The 12496-nt window shown below is 43.8% G+C and overlaps 1 protein-coding gene across 1 annotated transcript in view; it reads left to right on the top strand.

The window, feature by feature from the left end:
- The window catches only part of T265_08362 (hypothetical protein), a gene marked incomplete at both ends in the record, with an annotated part of 76500 nt that overhangs the window by 60542 nt on the left and 3462 nt on the right, over nucleotides 1-12496 (top strand). Inside the window, 3 exons of the mRNA XM_009174138.1 lie at nucleotides 4179-4456; nucleotides 10376-10649; nucleotides 11577-11891. Of these exons, the coding sequence (XP_009172402.1) occupies nucleotides 4179-4456; nucleotides 10376-10649; nucleotides 11577-11891 (867 nt within the window). The remainder of the gene's footprint in view (nucleotides 1-4178; nucleotides 4457-10375; nucleotides 10650-11576; nucleotides 11892-12496) is intronic.

Raw genomic sequence — 12496 nt, forward strand, 5'->3', positions numbered from 1 at the left:
TAATTTGATCGAATATCTCATCTTATCAACAACAATAAACCGCTTTTCGTCGTTTCAAAAGAACAATTACGTTTGATAAAAAACTACGGACTCAGGAGGGTTGTGCGATGTACAGAACCTGCCGAAATTTTTCGTTTAGTAAGCATAGTGACAGAAGTATCCGTTCATGTAAATTCAAAATTCGAAATTCAAAATAGGACCTGGTGAGTCACAAGATTCAAAGTCGCTTTAACGTGGTCTGAACGGAAAGAACTGACCTGACTTGCAATCACCGAAGTACTTCAGTTATCATTTGTTCACACATTGCACGTTCGGACTAATTCAAAGTGCAGATCCAGACTGAACTGTGGCATACAGGTCTTAAGTGACCTACTAGGCTGTATGTAGAGTGCTAAGCAATTTTTCAGAGCTTTTACTGAAAGTATACTACATGGAATATTCGAATTGATGAAGTTGAGGGGTGTCGAATATGAGAGACTTGAGTCTATAAAGGCCCGCTAGAATAGTAACAGCCGCCTGGAGATAAACGGCTTTGTGAAAAGCCTAATTCCTGAAGACACGGTCCAATGAAACTACACATCGTACGAATGAAAAGTTTTTTCACGATTGACGGTTTTACGCATGAAATTTCTCACAGGAGCACTAAGAAGAGTAGGGAATTCCACGAGGACTCTCGAATCTTTCACACTTCAAACAAACTGTTCAGAAATTCAAGACTGCATTTTCCATCTTCTACTTACAACCTGAAAGTCTGCGTAATGGAGGGGCTTTTGCAGCTATTAGCCAAAACTACCTAAGTTTTGTAAAAATGCACTCTATTCCTCCGGAGTACAACCTGAAGGGCAAATCACACGCTGAATTGTCGGATAACCTGTCTCTACTTGGGCAAGGCCAATAAAAACTAAATGCACGAGACGCGAGTGTGTTTTGTGGTGAGAAAATCTGTGTGGGTGGGTAAATAAGGCAGTTATGTGGAGAAGTATGGCCGACTAATCACCACTTATTCTACATGACTAGTTATCCCAAATTCCTGGGCCAGATGGCAGGCTGGCCCATTCGTTGGTCAAACATTTTCATCCAAGATAGACAGAATGTTCACCCTTTTCGTAAATTCGCTGCTGTACTGTGCATTATGTTTGACTCGAACGGAAGCCTCAACGCAGTAAACTCTATCCCTTTCCGTTATCATCTGTTCTATTCCTTTGAAAATTCAAATTTCCGGGTAACTCTGGCATCAACCACCTCCAGTTTCCACCTTATTCTATCTGTAGCTGATTTCCTTGTAAAATTGGGGTTATGCCCACACCCAGTGACTCAAATGAATATACGCATGTCATAGTTCCCATGTCCTGGAGAATTAGACATCCAAAAATGCTTACCAATGTCTCAACATTATTCCTCTTATTATCAAAATTCAAGTGCAAATCTCCTCTACTATTGGGCCTCGAGCGTCGTTTCATCATGACAGTTCAGCATTCCATTTGTCACGTTGACATGATAATGCTCTCTGATATGAGCGGTATTCCACCTGTCGTGCTCCATAACCATCTGAACTACATCAGTTATTCATCTGTCTTCACTGGGCGATTTCCTGTGAATAGGAAGGCCTACCATTCCGTTTCTGTTGCACGGGTATCACCGAAATTTGCTGGCCATACCGCTACTGTTTAGTCTTGAAAGCAGTATCCCACTAACGAACGAAAAATCACGTGTACACGTATAATATATGCTTTATAAACTGTGTAGGTGCAAGTAGAATTGAAGGATTTACCCATCCTACTGTTCAATGACGATGACCCCTTGCATGGTGGCCGATTATTTGCAAACCAATGCCAAGTTTTGCCAAAGTATCAACTGCCATCTGGTTAACAGCGAAACCACTCAATCACTAGAAGGATTCAGATACCAGGTATCATCATGCTCCTGGTGACCTGTTGGGGTGTGGTTCCTCCTAGCTACCGATCGGCTTTAACATAACATACTATTAAATGTCCGTATCAAATTCCTGTTCACCAGCGCATTATCGGTAAAATCCGTCATTTTCTCCAGTCTTCAACGCAATATTACACTGAACCTTATAATACTAGTAATCGAACCTGTATGAGGGCGTACTGTCACTCGCCAGTCTTTGGTTGCCGCTATACCTTCCGGCGCATGTCAGGCTTAGATTCGCGACCATGTAACCGCAGTCCCTAAAATGCGGACTACTGACAAGTTAACGAGTAGTTGAACGGAAGACGTCCAAATCCTTCGCCACTTATTTGATATTCACTGACCGTATGTTAAGTCCGTAGGCTTTCCGATGCACTCTGTCACTCTTTTTGAAACCGTACATTTTGATTGGTCTTGCCACACAGTTAATAAGCAGCCCTACTCGAAAGTACTCTGAGGCAGACTTGCTCGAGCATTCAGGTAAGTAACTATTAACGCGAAGGTCCGTCGGAAGCTCTTTTGAATTCTCCATACCCATGAATCGGATTCAAGCAGGAATACAGATTGATAGAAATTTGAGGATGAGTCATGACTGAAGTAGGCCGAATACAGAGAAATTGGTAGTGGGGTGGCGGTGGCGGTGAAGCTCTAGCCGTGTTGTTTGTAAAGAACTGGGCTCCATTAGGTAAGCTATTCATGTATGTTACTACTGCAAAACTCAAGGTGGCTAAGACCCTATCGAGGGGGGATCGTTGGCTTTTCACTGTCTGGGCACATGTTAACAACACGCCGATGCTACCATTCCATACGGTCAAAAGACTTTTGCGACCAAGCGCTGTCCAGTTCGACAAGCAGACCAACGATCATACATGTCCTCTGGCAAACAGATGCCAAGGCATTTCAGATAACCCACAGAAAATATAGTTTTAGGCAAAGCTGGCGAATCAAATATGAAAATACACTGGTGCCTGAGGTTGGCAACCGGATGATGAAGCTGGCACTAAGGACGCTACTGAGGTGTTGAGAGGTCCACGTGGCTGTGTTATAAAAAGATCTGCATTCTACGGCCGTTACAGTCCTACGGTTGGCCCGATCGTATCGCTGGAGAAATCAGCCGGTTTCTACAGTACCTTTTTACCACGGCAAAACCATATAAACTGCCAAAATATCGATCGGCTACTTTCACATTTCATCCGGAAACGCACTACCACTTTGTCGGTGGTCCATGGATTCTTGGCCTCTATATCGCTGCCCGCCTCAAGCTTCACTAAGTCTGCTGGAATTCAGCGTGAGGAACGATGTACAACCAAATGCGGGGTGAGGATTGGCATCATGTTTTTGAGGTTTAAAGTGAGCAAGAAGTTGCTTGTAAACCAAGACCGCAGAGTTCCAGCTGGAAACATGCGTTTTAGGGCATACTACTGGACAACTCTCTAACGTGTGTGTCTCTTAGCTGTGCAACATTAGACTCAACGGTTCGGCCAAAAGCTCAATCGCGGGCCCATAGTCATTCAGAACGAGTTGTTTCACGCCATTTGCCGAGTATCAAATAGGCTGCCAGTATCGCTCCAACGGCATTGCTTGACTACAGCCGAGACAGTCGTTGTACGTCGGTACTTTCTTATCAAAAAGGTCTGCCTTGGTCATGTGACTCGAATCAACAGACCAAGTTAATCAACGGCCCTCTGGAATGCCCCACAACATCCATTTAGATGCGACGTGGGGTGCGCCGACAACCAATCGTTCGTTGTCCCCACGTTTTTATTTCACTAACCAATTTTTGCGGAATATTTCATTACTTACCTTTATTTCAACCAGCAGATGTGTGCCGACCTAATGACGAAACCCCGTAATGTTCGTCACTGTGTTCCTGTTCAAACCATAGGAATATTTAAGATATTCCAATCTGTTCGCCTGACATATCGGCCGAACATTCAGCAAAATAGTACATGTTTTCTGTTAGCGAAGGGACACACTAAAAATTGACTGCAAGCAAGTTAACATAATTGAAATCGACTAGAAGCTCTCTGCCAACACTCCGTATGCGTTCATTCCTTTTTATTGATAAGGGCTGAGATAGAGTTCCACTGAAATATGATAGTAGAGGGATTTATGGTCTTACCAATGCAGCGAGACAAGCGAAAACACTTTGAGGGCAATTTTTGGTACGTTTTACTCTTTTATGAATGGATGTATCCATAACCATGACGAGAAATATTACCTCTGCTCCCCCTTGTCGGTCCTAGCCATCCCTTCGCGAGGCGTTCCTCGATCTATGCATGAATGTGACAACAGTTTTGTGCTGCCGAATGACACCCTTACAAAAGGCCTCCATTGTGCAGCTCGTTCAGTTTGGGCTTTCGGTGAATTCTATAGGGGGTGGTGGACCACCTGTCACAGCGGCTGTTGGAGACGGCGGTAATGACGTCGCCATGATTCTTCAGGCAAGCGTTGGTGTGGGCATCTATGGGAAGGAGGGGTTAGAAGCAGCGCGCGCAGCAGACTACAGTATTCCACAATTTAGGTAAGTATTTTTCCTGCGATTTCCTGTTTAAATTTTCTCCAAGTCTTGTACAGAGTGTCGATCTGTTGGGTCAGTTTCACGTGTACCGTCAAAAGCTCCATGCCTTTCTTGATGCAACATACGCTTCAGTTCATCTCATCAGTCACCAGAGGTTCCGATTTCATACATATAATCCCTCTGGTCGTTTATATTTTTGATGACCATAGTAATCCAGCATGAGAAGCCAGAAGAAATCACTTGTTCCTTCCTGAGTGGGTGAGCTTCATTCAACTGGTCTATGTGTTAGAACGCAATAGACGTAAGACCTGTTGTAGGCTTTCTATTAAAGTGTATTCCGTTTGAGTAGGCTACTTCTGGGTAAAAAGTCACTTCGCATAGTTTTAATGTGATGCAGTTTCGAGGTCAGAATAGAAAATCAATTTTTGCGTTTATCCTGACGGAACGTGAGTTTGCTAAAAGTTCTTCCACAACTCACGTGTTTTCACCCGTTTTGGAGCTTATCAGGTAGGCGCAATCCGCCACAGTCCACCAAGCTTACGTCACTCATTAACCCCAATTGAATGGTATTCGATGAATTCATTCATCTGAGAACGAACTTGGCTCTAATGGAAGACTAAATTAAATCCCATATGAATACCTGGTCTATGGATTTAGCGCGCTACGGCCGCCTCATAATTCACCTGGTATGACATTCGAGATACCGCGAGAAAACACCACTTATAAGGTTACTTTAAACTCTTTCACAACCAATACGGACGAAACCCGTAGACATCTGTCGAAGAATCTCCATCAACTTTACCAATATTTTACCGTGTCAAGTAATCTCTTTCGCCTACCAGCTAATTAATCGAGGAACTTGCGGATAAAGAACATTTTGCATCATCCATTAACTTCCTTTTGGGTTCTATTGCACGCCAATATGATCCACGTTGAGGATTTTGCTTTTCCTCACTATCGATCTTGCAAATCCTTCAGGACTGGTTACCACGGCAAAAAGAGTACCTGAACTCTGATTCTTGGATCCGACAACAGTGTATCACGTTATAGGAGAGACTGTTCTAGGAAAACAAAATCGTCACCTATCTCTCTTACCGGTGGCACGAAATCTGATAGGCAGGAGGTTTGTTCTGAACTCACATTCGTGGGGATTCCTCTTGAGAGACTCCTTATTGGGCAACTGAAAACTGGCGGAATACTAATTCAGAAGAGACTACCAGAGAGAGAACAGAAGGAATTCCCATCAGGGTAAATCCAATATCATGTCGCTGGTGGCATGAAGATTGCAGTGGATTGCCTCACGTGGTCCTGCTTTGGCGGAAATTCTGTAAAAATCAAATATCCTATATACAGTGCACTATCAGCATAACGTCAGTTACTACAAAAGCAAGCTCCCTCATCCCCATCCAATGGATCGCAAGAACAGTTTTCGATTGCATCCCTCATTCTAATGCTACTGTATTGATTCCCGCCCCCCGTCACGAAAGCCTGTATGAAAAGCAGCGAACGCACAGACTGTACTTTGTGAGAGAGCACGCACTATCGATCATTTCCTTGAATTTCATATCGACCTCGGTCTGCGGTGGTTAGTAGGCCCGCAATAACATGCCTGCGGGAACCTGATATTGGGCATTTGTGGTACAGATTGCCGATTGAGCTAGTATTCTCGTGTGTTCATCTGACATGGGAAGAAATGACGTGTGCGCTCGCGAACCACAATAAACTACCTTCAGTTAGAGTCATCGGAAATGTCACCCTGGTCGACGACCTAATAACGGGAGGACTTGAATCATTGCAAGTGGTCTAAGAAAACCACTCGCTTGCAGAACACGTGGACTGAACAGCAGGTGCATACTGTCCGGGCAACTGCACGTTGCATAGATTAGATCGCTGCAATGCCGCTCAGGCAAACTACCTAACAGACATCCAACGTTTCTGTGAAATAATGAACCTACTGAAGTAGGTGTAAAGTGAGTGGAGTATTTCTGTCAAAGACATCGTTAGTTTCAATCAAGGAGTACAAAGATACAAAAGCGATGTTACACAGGACAATGGCGCACTAGCTGATGATACTGGGATATTCGCCTGACACATGGTCACACTCGTCCTTGAACCCGGGGGTATTTCGTTTTAAATAGAGCTTTATCTTTGATTTGCCCTTTGGACTGGACTCTGGGAAATCAAAGTACGATCTAAGTGGCACCACGTACAACTATGACGTCACTCATTCACGTATTGCATGAATAAATCTATGACGCTAATCACAGTGAAGTACGTAAGCCAGTTTCCATTCTTCTCACAGTAGAGCGGGAACGTTTGTGAGGCTTCGCTTAATTTAAAATCCAAGTTCCTTTTGGGATTGGCGATGTCCGTTATAAAAAGCGGCATGAAAAGTTGTTGATTTTAGTAACTATCTATCAACAGAAGATATTCGGTGTGGTTTTTGAGATAGAGATGTTCTGGTTGCTTCTTTTTGTTGGGTCTTTTCAGTTCAGGTTTCATCACAACATTGTCAGCACCTTGTGACATAATTACACAAAAGATTTTGTCACCAGCGAGTTGTTGAATTCATCTGATAGGAATAGATATGTTCACTCTACACTCACAGAAACCAGTAGTATCCATATTTGAGGCATCTGTTCTATCACATCGTGTACAACGTGATTTCTCGTTTTTCGGTTTCGCGCCCCTACCAGCTTCCATGTTTTCGACCTGAACGTGAGCTGCTCTTTGACCTTGTCATCGCACATGCTTTTTTAAATCATCAGGTGGTTTCGCTATCTTGTAACCACGTTGCCTTGAGTCGCTGTGTGCTTCGGGATTCGTTAGGAATCAGTAGTTTCTAAACCGGTGTATAGAACCTGGCATAATTCCACAATTTGAGGTCTGTACAGTTTTACTATTTTGTTATTGTATTCATAGTATCGTATTTGTAGATGAGCTTCCATTTGAACAATTTGGCTTTTGGGGTTTTGTGCTTGACTCACCGTGGGGCAGCTGATCGCTGGGAACAATCAATAGCTACTAGGTCATCACTTGAGCAGCTGGGCAAACCAGTCATAGTGTACGAGCTCTCCGTTTCAGACAGGATCGTTCACTTCCGTCCATCTTGCTTTGGTGGAGAGATTTTGCGTTAACCTAGCAGTTCAGCTGTTTCGAGTTCCGATCCCGGCATGGACAGGCGCCAGGAAAAGAGAAAACCTGTTCAAATAATTGGTGTTGTATCAGTTCGTTCGCTCTACGCTAGTTGCTCTGAGCGGCCAACCAACAGCTATATTTGTTGTAGAGAGGCATTGCTCTCAGCGGCTGTGAACGAAAGCACGCTCGATTAGTTGTCAGAGACCGGCTGTGAAGGCTGCTTCGAAAATCCCAAAATGTCGCATTATTAACCTACAAATAGTTACCCTACTCGATCGATACTGACTGCGATGCTGAGACCGGTACTTGGTCTACATATTGTAAGCTGTTTGTGTGTTTTGGATGTATGTCGTCGATACACACATCGACAAATGAAAACGGAAGCAAATTAGAGGTGTGAGTCATCTCAACTGAAACGATACAAATGTAGTCATTCTGTAGTCATTCTGCTCCAAAACGTTGACGTCACTGGCGTATTCTTAAATTTCAGCGTCTCATCGCATTCACCTCCAGCAAGGCATCAGAACAATGGGACTCGCATAGTTCATGTGTAACAGCTCTATCAAGAATAAGATGCTATTAACGTCATACAGATATAGATTCCTGGTGGCTCAGTCAACACGGTCTCACACTGCTCAGTACGTATCCATGTCCATCCCCCGATCTGACCTTAAGACTTTATTGCCCGATAATAACTGGTATGCCCCTAGCTCCCGCCCCCCGGCCGAAGGCCCTGAACCCTAGATTAATTCGTCCACATCAAACAGTTTTTACTGTTTTCACATCAAATCTGCCTTTTTCCAAAACGATGTGTTCCGTAACTAGAATCGTGACAACTATTTGTTATTCTGACGAAACAGATTTGTTTTCCGCTCGAACGATAAAAGTCTTCATCATGATCATGATGCTTATGGGGAAGCGGAACCAATTTGATGTAAAGAAAATCACCTATCTGTGAAAATATGGCCGACTTTCAAAGTCACACACAAATCAGTTGTGTGCAAAGGGAAGTTTGCGGTTACCTTGATGAAACACTACCTATACGGTTGTTGAAAATTATTGGTGAGCCCACGACTGGTTACGCCCCTATTGGGGATCAGCAGGTATGCACAGTCCTTGAGTTTCCGTCAAACCTACGTGGTGCTGTCCTGTGTCATGAACGTGTTGGGAATATCATTAAGATATCTTCACAACAGTGGATTGTTTTTATCAGTGATTGTGTTTCCAACTGGCCTGAGAACTAACCGCTAACGATTGCACTAGCCCCCTACCTGAAGCCTCCTTTTTTTAGTATTTACAACTGTTTGATTTACTACTTTCCAGGTTCCATTCTTACAGGTGCGTTAGTGCACCAAACTTTGTTTCAAAAAAGACGTGGTTCGTGTTCAGGTGGGGTAACCTCTCCCAGCCATGTTTCTTTGTCTAGACCGGGAACATATCGAAAGCAACTTAAAAACTCTGATACTGATTCAGCGCTTCTAAATTACCGGATTCGTTTTTTTTTCATTTATTTGGCTTCATTTATTTTCTCAAAGGGTGGCAGCCACAATGCACGGTGGAAAATAAGCAGCCTGAGTTGATTCGTTGCGTAAAATTAATTATTTATCCTTTAGAGCAATCACAAAGTGTTTCATACCATGCTGTACCGACTGACGAAATGGTGCTGGGGTGGGTCACCCACGTCGAGTGTGGAACATCAGCTCGCTGGGTCAGGAGCACAAGAATGGCCCATTCAAAACCATCTTGAAGTTTAACTTATCGCGAGTGATGGACGATGTAGGAACGCAATTACGCAATGCAAACTCGCCAATACTGCATCGTCATTTCGTCAGGGCTTCCAGGGCTTGTTGGGAAGCAGCAAAACCTAAGGACAGTCCTGGCGCCACCCATGGGTCATGCTCAAGTACGTTCAGGGCAGCACAGCGTCAACAGATAACAACTGTGATGTTTTTCAAGAGGTGACGTCAGGATTATCCATGAGGTGTGTGCACAGAAGATCCTCTCTGTAATACTAAAACAAACAATTGGAGAAAGCCATAGAATTCTCATTGGTTGCATTCAGTTGCTTTGTAGATACTTTCATTTCTTTTGGCCGAAATTGAGGACTGTTTTACTCCGTATGAGTCTTCCACAAACCAGGTGGTGCACGAAATTCCGATGGATATTATAGAAAATTTGGATGCTTTTGTGGGTCAGCTCAATTGAGGAATCTAAAATTGACACCTGGTGCATTGACTGTATAAGTTCCATGTCACTCGACAATCTCGAGCTGAGACATAGTATACTACCGTCCCTGTGCCCAGTTTTGAGATATGTTCATTTTTATTGAGCCTTCGTTGGTGTTTTTGACGTTCCGAACACAGATGCACATGATACTACTCATTCCAACCCATCCCCCTATTTGAATGACCCTCACACAGACACCTGACCCGATTGTTTTTACTGCACGGTCACTGGTCCTACCACCGCATGTTTTATTCCGTATGAATCTTCCACAAACCAGGTGGTGCACGAAATTCCGATGGATATTATAGAAAATTTGGATGCTTTTGTGGGTCCGCTCAATTGAGGAATCTAAAATTGACATCTGGTGCATTGACTGTATAAGTTCCATGTCACTCGACAATCTCGAGCTGAGACATAGTATACTACCGTCCCTGTGCCCAATTTTGAGATATGTTCATTTTTATTGAGCCTTCGTTGGTGTTTTTGACGTTCCGAACACAGATGCACATGATACTACTCATTCCAACCCATCCCCCTATTTGAATGACCCTCACACAGACACCTGACCCGATTGTTTTTACTGCACGGTCACTGGTCCTACCACCGCATCAGCTTTACAATGAATCTGTTCTACTTCAAGTGTACTGCCCTGGTCACAACCCAAATCATGTTGAATTTCTACGGCGGTTTTTCGCAGACCGTGAGCTACAGCAGCCTGATGTTTGCCTTGTTCAACTTGACAATGACCTCCCTCACCTGTCTGCTATATGGCATCTTTGAACAGCATTTACCCGAGAATGCTCTTCTGGCAAGGCCATATCTTTACCGTTTGGTAAGTGGATAGCGTAGATTTTCAGTCTATATTGTATTTTTTTATCGAGTTTGATAAACCTGTCTCCGGATAGAGTGTGGAGTTCCAGGTCAACAGCAATCACCGCTAAGTGTGTTCCGACGGATACTACTGATGAGGCATGCGAGTAGTATGTGGTTTTCTCCTGGTAACTCCGCCTCGCGTCAAATGGAATGTGGGGTTTATTACGGAACCTGTGGAACTGCTTTGCAGCTTTCGTTTACAGCAGCGTGATAATCAGCGAATATCCACGAAAGTTCAAGAAGACGCGTGAGGATGTTCAGTTACTAAAAATAAGATGCATATGAGCTAACCTCCTGTAACCGTTTAGCTGGAGTTTGCTGACTACCAACTTCGCGGCCAAGGGCTTTCCTCTTAACAGTGGTAGTAAGGGCTGGCATAAGCAGGTTAATTTCGATTCCAGCACGAATTCGCACTTTACCTAGAAGGCGAAACTGCCTGGGTCACCAGGTCATAACCACGAATAATAACCATTCGAATTCAAATTGAGTTCAAGATCCAAACATCTGAGTAGGCAGATCAAGAGGCTATCAGTAAGTGCAGCGACTAATCGGCTGTTTGGTGGCATTAATTTCTTCGGGTTAGTTGGGGAGAAATACAACCATGACTAGAATAAAACCACGAGGATGGAGCAGTGGAATAACCAATGCTGTAGAACTGCCCCATGACCTCATTGATTATCGGTCTTTTCAACACAGTGTTCTCGATAGCATCCGAAGAATCACAATAAAAAAGCATGCCAATTGCATCTGAATCGATACAGTATAATTCCAAGTCACTTTGAACGTTCTCCGCGTCCAAACGTCCCAATCCTTTTATTTTGTGTTTCTTTGTTGTACACCCGAACCAGTTACTCCTCTCCTTCCGATTTATTTTGTTCCGGAACAGATTTCCCAACAAGCCAATCTCAAATTATGGTACGTCATGATATGGATAGTCGAAGGTGTGTGGCATGGAATTATCACTTTCATCATGACCTTTTTCGCCCTCGGTGGCGGCTTCTATGCGCCGGCCTCATTCTATGACAGTGGACTCAGCAGTCGTGCCACTTACGACCTTTATTTCCTTGGCATTGCAAACTTTATATTCTTGTGGATAAGTGTGTCTGTCCGAATCCTCACCTTGTCACGATGCATCAATACCGGAGTGCTCATCGGCTACGGGATCACTCTTATCAATATTGTCTTATTCTACCCCGACCAGGTGAGTGTTGGCGTAGATGTTTGTGCCTGACTTGTGTAATATGTGGGGGTGGTAATCAGGTTCTAGAGGTGAAACCTGTTTTCCTACAACCGGAGTGTGTACATCACTTGATAAACCCGATTTGCCTTTAATGGGGCTCGTATGACACATACATACAGAAGCCTGTAAGGAATTTCTGACTGGAAGTCGGCAATGAATCTCAGTTAAATCCATAATACGAATATGCAAACATGACTATGAGCACATTTGTAGACCAAATTTACCCAAGTAGATCGCCGATCCAACTTTTTATATGCTTGGCAGTGTCGCACAGCCCCCAACCCCATGTAGGTTGCGTATCTCTAGCCTTATTTGCCTGTTTATCTAACTATAAGTGCATCGATAGGGCCATCTGCCATTTTCTTTGCCTCTCTGGTGCGGACGTAAAACTCAACACCTTCAAGAAGGGCGTGTACATCCTCATCATCATCGACAGCATGTTCGACACCGATACTTCACTGTCGTCCGACCATCATTCATTTGAAAGCCTTATTGTAAAGAAAAGAGTAAAAGTGGACGAGGAAGGGACTTAGTGCTAGCTTACCACAATCATTCCGAGGTGCCTA

This window comes from Opisthorchis viverrini (assembly GCF_000715545.1).
Source record: "Opisthorchis viverrini unplaced genomic scaffold opera_v5_212, whole genome shotgun sequence".
Classification (NCBI taxonomy): domain Eukaryota; kingdom Metazoa; phylum Platyhelminthes; class Trematoda; order Opisthorchiida; family Opisthorchiidae; genus Opisthorchis; species Opisthorchis viverrini.